At 38.0% G+C, this 20,155-nt stretch overlaps 1 protein-coding gene and 1 pseudogene across 1 annotated transcript; both read right to left on the minus strand.

The window, feature by feature from the left end:
- The window catches only part of LOC127882000 (zinc finger protein 737-like), a 259,848-nt pseudogene that overhangs the window by 141,475 nt on the left and 98,218 nt on the right, over positions 1-20,155 (minus strand).
- Positions 9,654-11,047, minus strand: LOC127882018 (uncharacterized protein DDB_G0271670-like; the record flags this gene model as incomplete). Its single annotated transcript, XM_052430400.1, has 2 exons — positions 9,654-9,833; positions 10,541-11,047. Coding segments are annotated over 2 exons (687 nt in total), but the record flags the coding sequence as incomplete, so codon positions are not given.

Below are 20,155 nucleotides of genomic sequence, written 5' to 3' on the forward strand. Positions count from 1 at the left end.
CAAAATGATGAAGCTTAATATAATTAATAATCATATATTAACTTGTCCATCACTTAAAAATAATATTGTCCGCTCGTGTACAGTCTTCCGGTTAAGTCTCGGTATCGGTCGTCCAGTTAAGTCACAATATTGGTCGCCCAGAGAAACATCGGTATCGGTCGTCCAGTGAAGTATCAGTATAGGTCGTCCAGTGAGGTCTCAATATCGGTCACCCGGTGAAGCCTAAATATCGGTCGCCCGGTGAAGCCTCAAAATCGGTCGCCAGGTGAAGTCTCAATATCGGTAACCCCGTGCAGTCTCTCTATCGGTCGCCCCGTTAAGTCTCTATATCGGTCGCCAGGTGAAGCCTCAATATCGATCTCCAAGTGATGCTTGAGTATCGGTCGTCCAGTAAAGTATCAGTATAGGTCGTCCAGTGAAGTCTCAATATCGGTCACCCGGTGAAGCCTAAATATCGGTCACCCGGTGAAGCCTCAAAATCGGTCGCCAGGTGAAGTCTCAATATCGGTCATCCTGTGCAGTCTTTCTATCGGTCGCCCCGTTAAGTCTCTATATCGGTCGCCAGGTGAAGCCTCAATATCGATCTCCAAGTGATGCTTGGGTATCGGTCGTCCATTGAAGTATCAGAATCGGTCATCCAGTGAAATCTCAATATTGGTCATCCCGTGAAGTTACTCTATCGGTCGCACGGTAAAGCCTCGGTATCGGTCGCCCAGTGACCCTCGGTATCGATCGTCCAGTAAAGTATCAGAATCAGTCGTCCAGTGAAGTCCCAATATCGGTCGCCAACCTAAACCACGGTATTGGTCGTCCAGTGAAGTATCAGAATCTATCGCCCAGTGAAGTCTCAATATCGGTCGCCCCGTGAAGCTTCAGTATCGGTCGCCCAGTGACGTCTTAATATCGGTCGCCCCGTGAAGTCTCTGTCGCCCAGTGGAGCCTCGATATCGGTTGTCAGGTGAAGCTTCAATATCGGTCGCCAGGTGAAGCCTCAATATTGGTCGCCCGGTGAAGTCTTAATATCGGTCGCCCGGTGAAGCCTCGATATCGGTCGCTCAATGGAGCCTCGATATCGGTCGCTTAGTGGAGCCTCGATATCGGTCGTTAGGTGAAGCCTCAATATCGATCGCCCGGTGAAGCCTCAATATCGGTTGCCCGGTGAAGCCTCAATATCGGTCGCCCGGTGAAGTCTCAATGTCGGTCGCCCGGTGAAGCTTTAATATCGGTTGCTCGGTGAAACCACTATATCGGTTGCCCGGTGAAGCCTCAATATCGGTCGCCCCGTAAAGCCCGAATAACGATCGCCACAAAAATCCTGTAAAGGCGGAAAGTGCATAGATTTTTCTATGCAAACTGCACAGGCTAAACTTAGACGAAACATTACTCAAATGCATTTCGCCCGCTTTTCCAGAGAATATATTTAACAGGCCTATCATTCACGTAAACGTTATACACTGTCATATACAAAAATGAAATGTATTCAAAATGTATTCAAAAATACAAATGGCGTTAGCATTTATACAGAGGTCCAACATACACAACAATTACTTACACGACTGTTGACGCATTTGCATAATCGATCACCATGATACACACTTTGAGATTAACTCGTCCGTTATAGAAATTTGTACATTTAACTAAGCAATCATACTCCAAATCATATCGATTCGTGAATTGAACTGGCGAATTTTACACAAATTAATTTTGAGACAAAAATGCATGACAAATATTGTATATCAGACACGTGTAAAATGATCTAGTTATGTTTATTAATATACTAAACGCCCATTTGTTTCGAAAATATTGTATTTATGCGTTGTGAATTAAATAAGACAAATGCATTTGAGAGTATTACAACAGTTCTGTCACCATACGTTTTACTTAATGAAAGGTATTACCAATTATAGTTTGAATAACTTCAATCTAATAAGCAGGTGGTTGTTAACATGGTGAAGGATCACGTGACTTTGTGAGAACCGATAAGTGGTGATTTTTTCGAATAACTTTTTAAAACAATTTTTCCTTAAAATTTCAACTAGAGCATTAAAACAGAAATTTATGCTGCTTATGGCAATTTGAAATACATCAGAATTACTTTATTTATTAAGAATGTGTTCTTTTTCAAAAATTATATGTTGAATGCATTCATGTATACGGTTATGATTCACCCAACGTGAAATGTTGTCATCGATTTCAGACGTGCCGTGAAGGATTTACTCTTATACCTTACGGTATCGGCACAAACTTCAAGACAAACTGTCTTTTATGCACTAAAGATTTTTTAATGACTTTCAATAACTTGAGATATGTGCGAAAATAAAGTTGTTAACGGCGTGCTTACATTCTGTCCAGCCCATGTGTAAGCCCCTGAAAATCCCGTTGATGCTGCACCATGGTTAAGGTGCAATTAAAAGTAAATTTTGATCGATTGTCAAACATGACCACAATTCAACAACTGTGTTACTTTTAAATTTTACTTTCAATACCTTTGTAAAAGTGATAAATCCATTTAATCCAATTCCTGTCGCAATCATTCTAATTAGGGCTTATAAAATGTGTTTAGGTTACGCATGGGCAATTAATTTCCTTCTATATTACATATAAAATAGTTGAAGTTCGATATAAATTTATACCATGATCAAGCGTATATGCACTATACCATCATACATCATTGGAAAGATATATGCATAATCTTTTGAAAAAAATAAAATGCATGGCATTAAATTCTATGCGTTGTAACTCAAAATATTAACCTTAGAATAGGCACACCGTATTTAACAGATGTGGAGGCGGCCATTTTGGACTCAAATAGTATGACATACTTTCAAAGCCGGGAACCATCAAAAGAAAAAGTAGAGCACAGACATGTTTTTTTTCTCATTGCTTACAAATATACCTTCAATTTGATACCAAAACATACCATTTGCAATGTATTTTACAAATCCTAGGCAGCATGCACTGAAAAAATGTGTGCTAAGTTATCAAGTTGACTGCATGCAACCCTGCAAACAGGAGTTCCGGTTTGGGGTTATGTGAACTTTAAATAAACAGTTGAAGAAGGAAACTCTCGTTTTTGGAGGTTTGTTTAATTAACAGCTGGAATGGATTCACGAGTTGAGGTTACGTGCAATATAGATATGCTTTATTCAGGAAATAAGGCAATATGCCCATCACTCCATATACACAATACAAAGAAATATATAACTGGTTGATGGTGAGGAATGTTACGTCAGGTTAGGTATCTGTAAATACATATGGCAAATTAAAGATACAGCAATATTTTGTTTTGTTATAAAATAAATAAATAAATAAAACGCGTTTGGGAGCATGTATCATATTTAAATTTTAAAAACGTATATAATATTTATGCATCCATGGTATTGTAATTGTGTGTATTTTGCGATTTTACGATAAACTACTTTGAATGAATGAAAAAATAAAAACATTCGATAACAGTTTATATAAACGATATTTTGCATAATAATTTGACACATATGACAAATGTTCCATTTTTGTACATCATTTTCAAACCATAAACCGAAAACAATATTTAACAAAGGCAAATTTTGCGCACATATTATACTGGCACGTTTTTCCCCGTAAATGATATAATGGCTGGTAGTTTAGTGATATCTAGTGTTTCATCAAATAGTATCAAAGTATATGTTCATTTTGTTTTCTTACCTCTATTTTTATTTTAATAAGCTGCAAAAAACACACACTTTTTAAAGTCTGTTCATACCAATAATGTAACCTATTTAAGTGCATCAATAAATGATACACCAAGCATACAAACCTGCGTGGTTGATTTTGTTTTAATAGACCCTTTATGCTGTGTGAACCCCGCGGTAGGCGATTGATGGAATATCGACCTACGAGTTTATCCCCAATCACTTTTTAGATAAAGTTCGATTAAAGTGTTGTTTTTTTTGCCTTACATTGGTTTACACTTGTTTGCTTTACAATTTGTGCTCATGCGTGGTCGCAAACTCGTATTAACTATTACTTAAGCTGATTGTTTGTATCCAACCGACCATTGTTACCGCGCTTAATCTGTGGTGCAAACAGCAAAGCATTTATTCAGGAATCGTTTAATAACAACGTGTTCTTTGAATGTTATGCTACCATTCGCGTTTTGCATAGCGTCTCTCTCCGCCGATAATCATAAAGTTACGGATTTATTCCACAATAACGACATGCGGATTCGTTAATTTACTTGTGGTCTTTTGTAAAAAGTATTTTTGTCGGAAACAAATACGTCTAAAATAATTTGTTTCTGTAATACACAGAGACTTCCGGCGACATTAATTTGTTACGCGATACTTGCGACATTGTTTGCTTTATATCATAAACGCATGCGCCTCATTTGTTTCTGTAATACTCAGACACTTCCGGCGACCTTTATTTGTTGCGCGATACTGGCGACATCGTTTCCTTTATGCCATAAACGCATGCGATATGGAAATTAATACGTTGGAAAACATAGCTCAGACACCAAGGACGTATATAATGAATGTGCTTATAACGATACGTACTTAACCCATTTATGCCTAGTGGACTCTCCCATCCTTCAAAATTGGATCAATTTATTTTCCAAAATTAGGTATGTCTACTATATTTATTTCTATATTAAGAATATTTCTTACAAAAATTCCTTTTAGCAAACAGCGCAGACCCTGATGAGACGCCGCATCATGCGGCGTCTCATCTGGGTCTACGCTGTTTGCCAAGGCCTTTTTTCGAGACGCTAGGCATACGTTCTTAAGAAGGTTACGATGCTGTTGTTTTTTTTTCGCTTTCATTATTCAATACTTATACGTCAAAATATGCCTACACATTATGCTGTATTGTACTTTGTAGACAAGCGACACAGACAGTGCCCGCCTTGATTCTTTTGTGGATTGAAATAATTGTAATACTGATTTACAGAACTACAATAAACTATCTACCCATTCAAATATAATTGTCCAGTGCTAAGACACATTTTCTGCGAATTTATTTCAATTGAAACTATGCACTATCGCCGTATTCACCTTCATTTAATTTGCAAATTCTTCACGTTCTAAAGTATTGGCGACGAAGTACATGTATAATAATTGGTTTGTACCGGCTGCTCGACCAGCCGTTAAAATGCCCCGAATCTAGATCCTATATAATCTGCATCTGAAGTATTTTCAAAAATAAATACAGCTTTCTTTAAATCTGTGATATTCATTATTACTACAGATCATTCCAAATATACTACAAAACTTTTCGAACTCAACACTTTTCAAACTTTAATATCTCCGTAATGATTTAAGATTTTTATTTAAAATTGCATATGTGATCATTTGATTATATTTTGTGCGAAATAACGATACAATCATTCATCCGTGACAGTCGGGCGCTTTTGCACATGGGTAGGTGTGGTTTCATATTTTGCACGTGAAAATGATGAAACGCGATACGATATGATTTTAATTTGATTTCAATGTCTTCATTTTAGGTGGTTTGATACACACGGAAAACATCAAATAAATTTAAAAATCAATATGTCTCGTATACAATTTTCAGGAGCGCAACAGCGCTATCGGCATTTTGCATGCTACCTTCCCCAATTGCTGAAGCATTCGATCGTCACTGATAAATGATTTTATCATGTCGCGTGCCTTTAAAACAGCCTGATAACCCAAAAGTTATTAGGCTAGTTGACCAGTCGTGAAATTTTAATCAATATAAACTAATAATTGTAAAAAAATACGGTATTTTAGAACTTTTCTTTTTTCGTCATTCGTGGTTGACAGTCCCTTTTAATGTGTTATATGCATGACACACACATATTCCGAAATACGTTTTGGATTCGTTCGATGGTTTTAACAAATATTTTAATGTTAACAAACCACCACGTCCGATAGTGTTGTCCGAAAATGTTACGTCACCGAAATGACGTCACACGAGTACGTCATACATTGCGTAATCAAGTGATGAAAATAAAATACGGAAAGCTGGTTCGGTAATATGTTTTTAAATAAATAATTGACGACTACGAAAATTGATGGGATAAATCGATTACTAGGTCGGTTCCGAATAAAGCGAAGTTCATTTTGCTCGGCCCGAAAATCTGAACCACTTAACATATTAATGGTTGTTCATTGCTGAAATTAAATACAATTATTGAATAGCTATTAAAATTGTTCATGGTTCATATTTAAAAAGTGTTCATGTTTGAATAGTTTGTTCGGTATAATAAAATAAATATTACATGTCTTACAGGGTGACAGCAAATTTTTCAACTTTCGGAAAAATACTGTCAACCTTGGCTTCGCCTCGGTTGACAGTATTTCCTCAAGTTGACAAATTTACTGTCACCCGGTCAGACATGCAATATTTATATAAAATTACACATGTGTAATACAACATTTTAAAGCGTTTTCATTGGCTTAGTTTTCGTTTATTGACCAATCGCATTTTGTTATTTTGCTGAAATGACGTCACGGAATGTAAACAACATTCAGGATTTATCATTATGTTTGCGTAAATATTTATTAGATTTTCTCATTTAAAAACATGTGATAAAAATACGGAATCCGGATAGTGCCAAGTTGAGTGTCGCGTGTCGACCTTCAAGGTCGACACACGACATTCAAGCGACATTCTCTCGACGCTCTCTCGACGCGCGACAAATCAGTCGACAGTCAATAGTTGAGTGTCGCATATCGCGCTGGGTTTTAGAAAAAAAAATTCGCAGAAAATCTTGACTGTCGACTGATTTGTCGCGCGTCGTATTGAGCGTCGAGAGAATGTCGCGAGAATGTCGTGTGTCGACCTTCGAGCGCGACACTCGACATTCTCGCGACATTCTCTCGACGCACGACATTCTCTCGACGCTAAATACGATATATCGAGCCAATATCGCGCAATTGTCGCTTGTCGACCTAAAAACCCCTAGGTCGACAAAAGACATTCTCTCGACGCTCCCCCGACGCGCGACAAATCATTCGACAGTCAATATTTGAGTGTCGCATATCGCGCTGGGTTTTAGAAAATCGCAGAAAATCTTGACTGTCGACTGATTTGTTTAGCGTCGAGAGAATGTCGCGACATTCTCTCGACGCACGACAAATCAGTCGACTGTCAATATGATATATCGCGAGAATGTCGCCTGTCGACCTAAAATCACTAGGTCGACACACGACATTCTCTCGACGCTCAATACGACGCGCGACAAATCAGTCGACAGTCAATCTTGACTGTCGACTGATTTGTCGCGCGATGTAATTTTTTCATCTGCAAGCAAGGTGTTATAGTAACTTTTTAGCTTAAGTAAAAATAGCGGCATCTAGTAGCAGCAATAACAGCAGCAGCAGCAGCAACAGTAGCAGCAGCAGCAGAAGCAGCAGCAGTAGCAGCAGCAGTAGCAGCAGTAGCAGCAGTAGCAGCGTAGTAGCAGCAGTAGCAGCAGCTGCAACAGTAGAAGCAGCAGTTGCAGTAGTAACAGTATTAGTAGTTGTTTTTGTAGTAGAAGCTGCAGTAGAAGCAGTAGCAGCAGCATCAGTAGCATCAGTAGCAGCAGCAGCAGTAGCAGCAGCAGTAGTAGCAGCAACAGAAGTAGAGCAGTGCTGCAACTGCTGCTGCTACTCCTGCTGCTGATACTGATGCTGCTTCTCATGCTGCTAATGCTTCTACTGCAGCTACTACTACTACTACAACAACTACTACTACTGCTGCTACTGATGCCGCTGCTACTGCTGCTTCTGCTTCTTCTGCAGCTACTTCTTCTACTACTACAACTACTTATACTGCTACTGCTGCTGCTACTGCCGCTACTGCTGATACTGCTTCTGCTACTGTTGCTACTGATGCTGCTGTTACTGCTTCTACTGCAGCTACTACTACTTCTACTACAACAACTACTAATACTGTAACTACTGCTACTCCTGCTACTGCTGCTACTGTTGCAACTGTTAGTACTGTTGCTACTGCTGCTGTTGCTACTGCTGCTGTTTCTACTGCTGCTGCTGCTACTGCTGCTGCTGCTGCTTCACTTGCTGCTGAAACTGATGCTGCTGCTAATGCTGCTATTGCTTCTACTGCAGCTACTACTACTACTACAACAACTACTGCTACTGCTGCTACTGATGCTGCTTCTGATGCTGCTGCTACTGATGCTGCTGCTACTGCTGCTTCTGATTCTACTGCAGCTACTACTACTACTACTACTACAACTACTAATACTGCTTCGGCTGCTGCTACTGCCGCTACTGCTGATGCTGCTACTGTTGCTACTGATGCTGCTGTTACTGCTTCTACTGCAGCTACTACTACTTCTACAACAACTACTAATACTGTTACTACTGCTACTGCTTCTACTGCTGCTACTGCTGCTACAACTACTATTACAACAACTACTGCTACTGTTGGTAGTGCTGCAACTGCTACTACACTGCTACTGCTACTATTACTTCTCCTGATCCTGCTACTACTACAACTACTACTACCACTTCCACCAGTCCCACTACCACTACCACTACTATCAGTCTCACTACCACTACCGCTACTACTACTACTACTACTTCTACTACTACTACTACTACTACTACTACTTCTACTACTACTACCTCTACTACTACTACTTCTACTACTATTACTACTACTACTACTACTACTACTACTACTACTACTACTACTACTACTACTACTACTACTACTACTACTACTACTACTATTACTACCACTTCTACTACTACTACTACTGCTACTACTAGTACTGCCACTACTACTACTACTGCTGCTACTTCTGCTACTATTGCTACTACTCCTACTCCTGCTGCTGCTACTGCTGTTACTCCTGCTACAGCTGCTACTGCCACTACTGCTGATACTGCTTCTGCTGCTACTGCTGCTGCTGCTACTGCTGCTACTGTTGCTACTGATGCTGCTGTTACTGTTTCTACTGCAGCTACTACTACTACTACTACAACAACTTCTAATACTGTTTCTACTGCTACTCCTGCTACTGCTGCTACTGCTGCTGCTGTTACTGTTGCTGCTGCTACTGCTGCTGCTGCTTCTCCTGCTGATGATACTGATGCTGCTGCTAATGCTGCTACTGCTTCTACTGCAGCTACCACTACTACTACAACAACTACTACTACTGCTTCTGCTGCTGCTGCTACTGATGCTGCTGCTACTGATGCTGCTGCTTCCGCTGCTTCTGCTTCTACTGCACCTACTATTACTACCACTACAACTACTATAGCTGCTAATGCTGCTGCTACTGCCGCTACTGCTGCTACTGCTACTGTTGCTACTGATGCTGCTGTTACTGTTTCTACTGCAGCTACTACTACTACTACAACAACAACAACTACTTATACTGTTACTATTGCTTCTCCTGCTACTGCTGCTACTGCTGCTGCTGCTACTACTACTATTACAACAACTACAATTACTGCTACTGTTGGTAGTGCTGCAACTGCTACTACACTGCTACTATAACTACTCCTGATCCTGCTACTACTACAACTACTACCACTACCACCAGTCCCACTACCACTACTACCAGTCTCACTACCACTACCGCTAATACTACTACTACTACTACTACTAATACTACTACTACTTCTACTACTACTACTACTTCTACTAATACTGCTACTACTACTACTACTACTACTACTACTACTACTACTACTACTACTACTACTACTACTGCTGCTACTTCTGCTACTACTGCTACTACTGTTACTACTGTTACTCCTGCTACTGCTGCGACTGCTGTTACGCCTGCTACAGCTGCTACTGCTACTTCTGCTGCTACTGCTGTTGCTGTTACTGCTGCTGCTGCTGCTACTGTGCAACTGATGCTGCTGTTACTGTTTCTTCTACTACTACTACTACTTCTACTACTACTACAACAACTTATACTGTTACTTCTGCTTCTCCAGCTTATGCTGCTACTGCTGCTACTGCCGCTGCTGCTACTGCTGCTACTGCTGCTGCTGCTACTCCTGCTGCTGATACTGATGCTGCTGCTGCTACTGCTTCTGCTGCAGCTACTACTACTACTACAATAACAACTACTACTGCTGCTGATGCTGCTGTTACTGCTGCTTCTGCTTCTTCTGCAGCTACTTCTACTACTACAACTACAAATACTGCTACTGCTGCTGCTACTGCCGCTACTGATGATACTGCTACTGCTACTGTTGCTACTGATGCTGCTGTTACTGCTTTTACTGCGGCTACTACTACTATTACTACAACAACTACTAATACTGTTACTACTGCTACTCCTGCTTTTGCTGCTACTGCTGCTACTGTTGCTACTGCTGCTACTGCTTCTGCTGCTGCTGCTCCTACTGCTGCTGCTGCTGCTACTCCTGCTGCTGATACTGATGCTGCTGCTAATGCTGCTACTACTTCTACTGCAGCTACTACTACAACTACAACAACTACTTCTACTGCTACTGCTGCTACTAATGCTGCTGCTACTGCTTCTGCTGCTACTGCTGCTTCTGATTCTATTGCAGCTTCTACTACTACTACAACAACTACTAATACTGCTACTGTTGCTGCTACTGCCGCTACTACTACTACTACTACTACTATTACTACTACTACTACTACTACTACAACTACTACTACGTCTACTACTACTACTTCTACTACTACTACTTCTTCTACTACTACTACTACTACTATTATTACTACTATTACTACTATTACTACTACTACTACTACTACTACTACTACTACTTCTACTACTACTACTACTACAACTACTACTACAACAACAACTACTACTACTACTACTACTACTACTACTACTACTACTACTACTACTAGTACTACTGCTTCTGCTGCTGCTGCTGCTGCTGCTGCTACTACTACTGCTTCTACTACTACTACTACTACTACTACTACTACTTCTACTACTACTACTAATACTACTACTACTACTACTACTACTACTACTACTACTACTACTACTACTACTACTGCTACTACTACTACTGCTACTACTACTACTACTACTACTACTACTACTACTACTACTACTACTACTACTACTACTTCTACTACTGCAGCTACTTCTGTTACTACTGCTACTACTGCTACTCCTTCCACTGCTGCTTCTGCTGTTACTCCTGCTACTGCTGCTTCTGCTGTACTGCTGTTGCTGCTACTACTGCTGCTGCTACTGCTGCTGCTACTGCTTCTACTGCAGCTTCTTCTACTACTACAACAACTACTAATACTGTTACTACTGCTACTGCTGCTACTACTGCTGCAGCTGCTGCTACTGCTGCTACTACGCTGCTACTGCTGCTGCTGCTACTGCTGCTGCTGCTGCTACTGCTGCTGCTACTTCTGCTGCTGCTTCTACTGCTACTGCTGCTACTGTTGCTGCTGTTATTGCTGCTACTAGATGCCGCTATTTTTAGTTAAGCTGAAAAAGTTAATATAACACCTTGCTTGCAGATGAAAAAATTACTCCCACACCGGTCGACACACGACATTCTCTCAACGCTCTCTCGACGCTCTCTCGACGCGCGACAAATCAGTCGACAGTCAATCGTCGAGAGAATGTCGTGTGTCGACCTAGTGAATTTAGGTCGACAGGCGACATTCTCGCGATATATCATATTGACTGTCGACTGATGTGTCGTGCGTCGAGAGAATGCCGCGAGAATGTCGAGTGTCGCTCTCGAAAGTTCGACACACGACATTCTCGCGACATTCTCGCGACATTCTATCGACGCTCAATAGGACGCGCGACAAATCAGTAGACAGTCAAGATTTTCTGCGTTTATTTTTCTAAAACCCAGCGTGATATGCGACACTCAAATATTGACTGTCGACTGATTTGTCGCGCGTGGAGAGAGCGTCGAGAGAATGTCGTGTGTCGACCAAGGGGTTTTTAGGTCGACAAGCGACAATTGCGCGATATTGGCTCGATATATCGTATTGAGCGTCGAGAGAATGTCGTGCGTCGAGAGAATGTCGTGTGATTTTTAGGCCGACAGGCGACATTCACGCGATATATCATATTGACTATCGACTGATTTGTCGTGCGTCGAGAGAATTTCGCGAGAATGTCGAGTGTCGCGCTCGAAGGTCGACACACGACATTCTCGCGACATTCTCGCAACATTCTCGCGACATTCTCTCGACGCTCATTACGACGCGCCACAAATCATTCGACAGTCAAGATTTTCTGCGATTTTTTTTTCTCTAAAACCCAGCGGGATATGCCAAATTCAAATATTGACTGATTACTGATTTGTCGCGCGTCGAGAGAGCGTCGAGAGAATGTCGCTTGAATGTCGTGTGTCGACCTTAAAGGTCGACACGCGACACTCAACTTGGCACTATTCGGATTCCGTTAAAAAAAGATCTGACACTCGTTGTCATGTCATACCATATTTTATTAAACTCGTCCAGGAAATTCGTTAGTAAGCTCGCCAAAGGCTCGCTTATTAACAAAATACCTGAACTCGTTTAATAAAATATGGTATGATATGATAACTCGTGCCAGATCCTACATATATACCATACTCGCTTTAACGTTTACAAATGTCCGGTTCGAAATAATTCATTTTCATTACACTTATGATCGCGTTAAACGTTAATTATACACGTTTTCATTCGCAATTTATTTTCAGAATCAATACAAATGTCAAATAAAATACAGAAAATGCATGGTTGTTTCATTGATCTATTAACATATTATGGATTGAATATAACTGATTTAAAATTAACGTTTTCAAACTGTTATTAAATCATTTTTCCCAGAATATCCTGTCCTATTTATAGCTGAGCTTCCTTTACCTTTATCAATGATAATCAGCGAGGTATGCCGATTAGAGAAAATCGAGCTATCTCAATCGGACTGGCTCGGTCTTTTACAAAGGTCGCCATTGTGAAGATTTTTTTCATGGTATGATAACTTAGACGAGCTGCTTCGCAGCATCGTCAATTACATTGGCGTATTGAGCATCTGCGTAACTTGGCAATTCAATTGTTCCAAAAAGATGCATGCATTAACTACCACTCTACCAGTGTTTTCCCGATGTATCATAAATATATATATATTCTATTTTTTGTATAATGCCTTCGGCTATAAATTTCCAATTTAATTAACCTATACTATGTATACATATAATAGAATGTATGCAATAAAACGTCGGCTGACCCAGAGTGGCTTTTTGACTGAATAGCGAACTCCAAAAAGAAGAGTACTCTGTGCTACACACAACTGTTGTCTAACATCAAACGTTCACATGCTCACATAAGATATATGTGTGTTTCTTAATGGAAACATAATTACATTAACTACGGCATTATGTGTCTGCTTATTTTCGAACCGGTTTTTACTGGCCTAATGAGGCACAAGGTGTGCAATCAGCCCGCAGAGCAACAAAATTTGTCTTGAGAAAAATGGTGTGAAAGGGCTTAAGATTGATTGCAATCTTTCCTTATTACAAAACGCATTTATAATAATCACATAATCCTATTGATTTGATTGTGGTTGTTGCAAAATGCATCGTTATCACAATATATTAGCAAACGGAGTATAAATGTCAAAGAGATAGATCGATTTAATCTGATTTCTTCAAAGGAATTCTATTTCAATAAACTTTTTAATTGTGTCTTTTTATTCCTCCCCAGTGAAAAACAATAATGAAGAAACCTATTCTTGTTATCGCGCTGACGTCACACACGGGGCAGTACCTTAGCGACGGTGAAAACAATGCCCTAGATACAGTCGATTAACAACGCTGATCGAGCTATCTCTGCTGGCATTTCGCCAATTGCATTCCTATTTGGAAGTTGGTAAGTCATTAAATGTGCTGTAATTGGTGTTTGAAATGTCTTTTGACTGTTATAAATGGTTAGATTGCACTTCGATGGCCCAATATGACCAGAAAATTAAAATATTTTGACTAAATGAAATATCCGTATAAATTACATACGGGATGTTGGAAAAATGACCCGACCAAATGGCCAATGTTCGAGTACGGCGACATTCATATCTTTCTCATTGAGACACTAGGTAAATTTATTTTAAAAAGTTTATTCTCTAATAATGGGAGTATCATTGTAGATGTTGATGTAATTAATAATGTCGTTCTTTTAGAGTTCATTCATATTCGAACATTGTATATTTCTACTATGTAATTCATAATAATAACGTGAAGCTGGAAAATTAGTAGGAAATTCTGGTACACCTACTGAAAGCCTAAGTTGTGATATCAAAATCAAGCTTTATTTACTTTATACTGATCTGATTTATAGTATTTCTTTTAATTGGGTGCATTATCCGTTTACATTGTGATTTACATGCCATTCATTATGACCCAAGATTGGTTTAATAAACGTGACTTACTTACTAATTGTCTATCGCTTTTACAAAAAAAAACGTCAATCTGTAAGTTAGCACTTACTCAAATGGCAAATGCATTAGAGCTGTTAGTATAAAGGAAGTCAATACTAAAACTGCAATACTCAGCCCTGTTATATATCACTTCTCGTCCCTGACATGTGTTGTATAAACCAGTTGATTGTTATGAGTATGAAAGACAAATATATAAGATTTTTAACACACCCATCTATGTACATTTTTTTAAATTATTTACCACCGTTGCTGTCAAACGTAATTTCTTTTTTTTATGATGTCGTTCGTTTGTTGCCGTAACATTTAATCTTAATAGGAGCGATTGTCCGGGATGACGTCGTTTGAATAAACCGATTCACGCTAGATACGTTACTTGTGTTTTACGTAAATTTTATAATAATTAAATGCTTTATTTTTAATATGAATTAATCGAGCTAGTATCTTTACGGTGTACGATTTCTTATCATCATAATTGGACATGACTTTTAATTTGTTCAATATGTTCTGGTGTAATCAACATATCTTATTTACGCAACTGTTAATATAAGTATGTCGAGGTTAATTATTCAACCAAATGACTGCTTAATTCACACAGAAAGAGAAGAAGACATGGTGGCATTATCAATCGTGTTTAATGGCGCTGTCATCTACCACCCAGTGTGGTTTATGACACCATGCTGTTAGATAAGTCTGGTTAATATCCGATCAAGACGAGATAATCGGTTTATGCAGAACAAAGGGGCAATTAAACACCGGAATACAAAGGCTTACACGATTTTAAGAAAGATGCAAACAATCAAATCAAAAATATTCCATTTAATTAATTAAATGTTTATTTAAGGTATCAACGTGTTTGTTTTCCCAGTTAAATACCATTATGTTTAATGTATATATGTGACCAAAGCTGGGAAAATCAGTCTTGTGTTCAAAAAATCACATTTTGACTTTTTGGCAATTTTGGATTTTCTGAACATTGTAGTTCACAAAAATGATATAGATTTTTTATTTATCACATTCAAAACTAATTTTATGACCTTCCAAAGTGACCAACCCTACATTTTACCGTGACGAAAAGTTATCATTTAATACAAAAAAACAACGAAAATTTTCAAACAACAAGCACATTGTTTTATTAAAACAATAATCTTTCCTTTAGTCAAATGCATATTTATAGTGCAATAAACTGACAACAGCATCATGGACATTTAAAATGTACCATTTGTGTTGCTATGGTAACTAATCTACATGTTAATAATCAACAGAGCACACAATCACGCCTTTTATTAATCTATGAATTGTATTTTCAATCAAGTGTTTGTTTAAAGGCAAACACAACATTACTTTCACTGTTTTGTAACTAGTTAAACAATAACAATCAATAATGTGTGTGTTCCATGAACAATTTCCTTTTTTATTCAGCTACATGTGTATTTAAGTATAATGTAACCTCAAACACAACAGAATGGAAAAACACAGCATTGAAAAGTGTTGGTTGAAAGTACACTTGGATACTAAATGTTTCAGTAAATGAAATAATCATTATATATCATTATTTCTGATAGAGAAATATAGACAAAATAAACAATAACGTAAACATAAAAATTGTTTGTTTTTGTTACTATGGAAACAATGTAGCAAACAAACAAAAATATAGGATTTTCATTGTAAAACATAAATAAATACAATATTCACACTGATTTTTTTCCAGTTTTTCTGATAGGCAGTCTGTGTCCATAAGGTAAAAACAATTGCATGGTTAGATCTACATGGAAAAAATGATTTTCGTTTTGTAAATATGAGATATAAAAAACTTGAAAACAAGCTTGTGCAATTAAGACAAAAATTTGCATTGAACATTTCAAAACCTGTATCAACTGACACATTTAGCAATCGTATACATGTTTTAGCTTTCCTAGGAATAGAGGATTTTTTGCATTGTTTGTGGGAAAATATATCACCCAATACCTTGGCCAAAATAAACACTGATACATGATGTATGTAATTGTTGTGGCACCATCAGAGAAGATCAGATGCGCATCTTAATGCATCTTCTTTTTTGGGGGGCACAGTCTGTTTTTTGTTGCTCACCAGTAGCGCGTTTCGGACATGTCAAGTTTTTGGTTCATCTATGCGACAGAATTCACGAATGTTTTCAAATAAATACCACTGATGGTCCAGATCAAGCCCTTTTGCAAACATTTCATATGGCAGGTTGTCACAGCTCACATTAACATTCACTTTCGAGACCTTTCGGAGAGTGATTCTGACTACTGGTGAGTCACTAAATTCCCTGCATTCCACAACACCGGGATGCTCCGCTGACACATAGAAATAGATGAAATTTGGTGACATTCTTTATGTGGTGAAAAAATGTGGTAAGGTAATCCTTCCTGTCTTAGATAACAACAGGCTTGGAAGAGTCCCCCACAAGCTGGGGAATGTTGTGGCCCGTCCTTGACGATAACCCCACAGACGCATCAACATCAGACAACATTTCTGCATTGAAGTTTCTGTATCAAGATTACCATTTAATTAAGAAACAATTGCAAAATATAGTTTTCCTACTATCAAATTATTATTTTGTTGTTGTTGTTTTTGTAATAGAAAACTACAAAGTTTGAAGGATGATTTTGCATGGGATTTTGTTTGCCATATCAAGAATTTCATACCATCAAAACAGCTGAAACTATTAAAATGAATATTTATTTTCCTGTTACAAGACATAAAGTACCTACACACTATTTTTAATTGATTTATGTTTTATTATTTTTATATTTTATTACATGGCAGAACTATACAACTGGATAGACCTATGGAAATGCAAACAAGGTTTATCAAGAAGGATCATGCAGGTCACATACACCATACTGTGATAAGGAATTTACCTCCACTTTGACTTTCAGATGCCAAAGTGCCAATCTGGTGTAAACTTTGTATGTCTTATCAACATAAAGCTTAGTGTGATGATTCTGTGTAAACCTGAAATGTTAAAAAATAATTATTAAAAAAGGTCAGGCTACAATTTAGAATATGTATTTTGTAGTAATTGACTGACTAAAAAATGTTGACTCATTTCAATATATTATTTTAAGAGAATTTTCCTTTTGGGATTGATACCAGAGTAATTTGTTTGTAAACATATTTACTACATATCAACATGCTTTACCATTTTCTATCAATATAGCTAATCTAATGGCTAAAAAAAATAAAATACTCTTATATAGTATAAAGACTAGTCTTATACTATATAGGGGTATATTTTTTTATTAAGCCATTAGATTAGCTATATTGATAGAATTTCAAACTCCTGTGCTTTCATAATCATCTACCACATCAAACAAATCTTGAGTAGCGGGGTGAGAAGTTTCAAAATAAAGTTCATTTACATTCGATAAATCATTTAAATTTAAAAACAAAGTGTCCTGGTCTTGTGAAATTTCACATTGAATAGTATTGGTGTTAATAAATTTAGACATGATATTTTAAAGTCAAATTTAAATCTTCCACCATTTCATGTTAACAATTCAGTTGCTATCGTACAGTTTACTTCCGGGTCAAACTTGCGAGTCGCGAAAATTAATCACAAAGCCAAAATACACATATATATATATTTCACTTACCTATTTTAAGCATGTGGAAATATCATTTCCGAACCTTCTTCAATTGAAGACATCCATAAGTACACGATGTCATTTTGATTTACAGCGTTTAATAGCCATTGAAAATGAACACTACGAGACAGGTTGCGCTACCTGTGAACTGCTCAAACGAAACAGTGTCTTTCAAGGGGAATAATTTGAATTAAATAAGCGGATTACAAACAACCAATTGTGCCAGTGTTTAAAGGACATATACATGCTATATTGTGGAAATTTTCAAAGCATGTCATAAATTATGAGCGGAGAAATTGTATGAAAAAGACGAAATATCCAGCGCATTTTCGTACAAGATTTTTATCTCGCGATTTCCCGAAATAAACGTCAGCGTACACAAGACTGATTTTCGCTGACGACGTCACAATTATTATGTTGTATATTTGAAATTGATATATTTATGCCCCCCTTCGAAGAAGAGGGGGTATATTGCTTTGCTCATGTCGGTCTGTCGGTCGGTCTGTCGGTCCGTCCACCAGGTGGTTGTCAGACGATAACTCAAGAACGCTTGGGCCTAGAATCATGAAACTTCATAGGTACATTGATCATGACTCGCAGGTGACCCCTATTCATTTTGAGATCACTAGGTCAAAGGTCAAGGTCACGGTGACCAGAAATAGTAAAATGGTTTTTGAATGATAACTCAAGAACGCATACGCCTAGGATCACAAAACTTCATGGGTAGATTGATCATGACTTGCAGATGACCCCTATTGATTTTGAGGTCACTAGGTCAAAGGTCAAGGTCACGGTGATCCGAAATAGTAAAATGGTTTCCGGATGATAACTCAAGAACGCATACGCCTAGGATCATGAAACTTCATGGGTAGATTGATCATGACTTGCAGATAACACCTATTGATTTTGAGGTCACAAGGTCAAAGGTCAAGGTCACGGTGACCCGAAATAGTAAAATGATTTTCGGATGATAACTCAAGAACGCTTTTGCCTAGGATCATGACACTTCATAGGTACATTGATCGTGACTCGCAGATGACCCCTATTGATTTTCAGGTCACTAGGTCAAAGGTCAAGGTCACAGTGACAAAAATCGTATTCACACAATGGCTGCCACTACAACGGACAGCCCATATCGGGGCATGCATGTTTTACAAACAGACCTTGTTATTGTTTGTTTTTAATCTAATTTGTTTCAGTAAAGTAGAACAACTTGTTTGCATGTTGATTTTTTTTAATGTATCGTTTAAATATATAAATAACGATCACGCTCTATTTCTCAATGCAAATAAAATAGCGCAGCGCTAAATATTGTCAATATTGTTTTCACCGTCGTCAAGGGGCACGTAACTCTTACTGACGCAAGTGCCCGGATGTTGCGATATTATGAATATAAAAACGTATGTTTGTATTTTAAATTTAACATGCAAACTTTCAACATGGATAAATACTCGATAAGCTAAAAGATGTTTCTGATGGAGTTCGAACAGTTGACATGTGGATAAAAGCCCGACGAGCATCCAATAACTCGACAAATCAGTTATTTCGAGCATTTTTCGTTATGTAAATGAGTAACAGTTTCCCCCACAGAGTCAACAAAACAACTGAACACTAATGTTTGGATTTCAAATTATTTGTTGGTTCGCTAAAAAAACTCAAATAAGTATTTAAATAAAATTTATATATTTCCAACGATCAGAGCTTTCCTTATTTGTGACCTTTATGTCTCATAATTTTATGTCATCAATAATTTTTCACGGATAACCAACACTATTTGAATAAACGAAATCTACCAGGTGCAAATCTATAAAAAAAGCACCTTTTAATAAAATATAATCCCATTTTTCCAGCTAGTTTATATTTCTTATCTGACCTTATTTGAATACTTAAGTTGCTGTAGAATGGCCGTATAATGTCATCGATGCCTCGTTCATTCCTGGATTCCTCGGGGACTTCCGGCGTTCTTGAATTTGTTGCGCGCAATTTTCGACATCGGCATCGTATACTCTAACAGGATAATGTCACGCGATATATCAACGTAAATATGGAAACGAATGTCTCGTATCAAGGAATTGCATGTACATACAATATAAAGTTGCCTATATACATAAGGGATATTAATTGTAGATCGAATGTACATGTGGAATCTACGACAAGATGTAGT

The sequence above is a fragment of the Dreissena polymorpha genome, chromosome 5 (genome assembly GCF_020536995.1).
Source record: "Dreissena polymorpha isolate Duluth1 chromosome 5, UMN_Dpol_1.0, whole genome shotgun sequence".
In the NCBI taxonomy this organism is placed as follows: Eukaryota; Metazoa; Mollusca; class Bivalvia; order Myida; family Dreissenidae; genus Dreissena; species Dreissena polymorpha.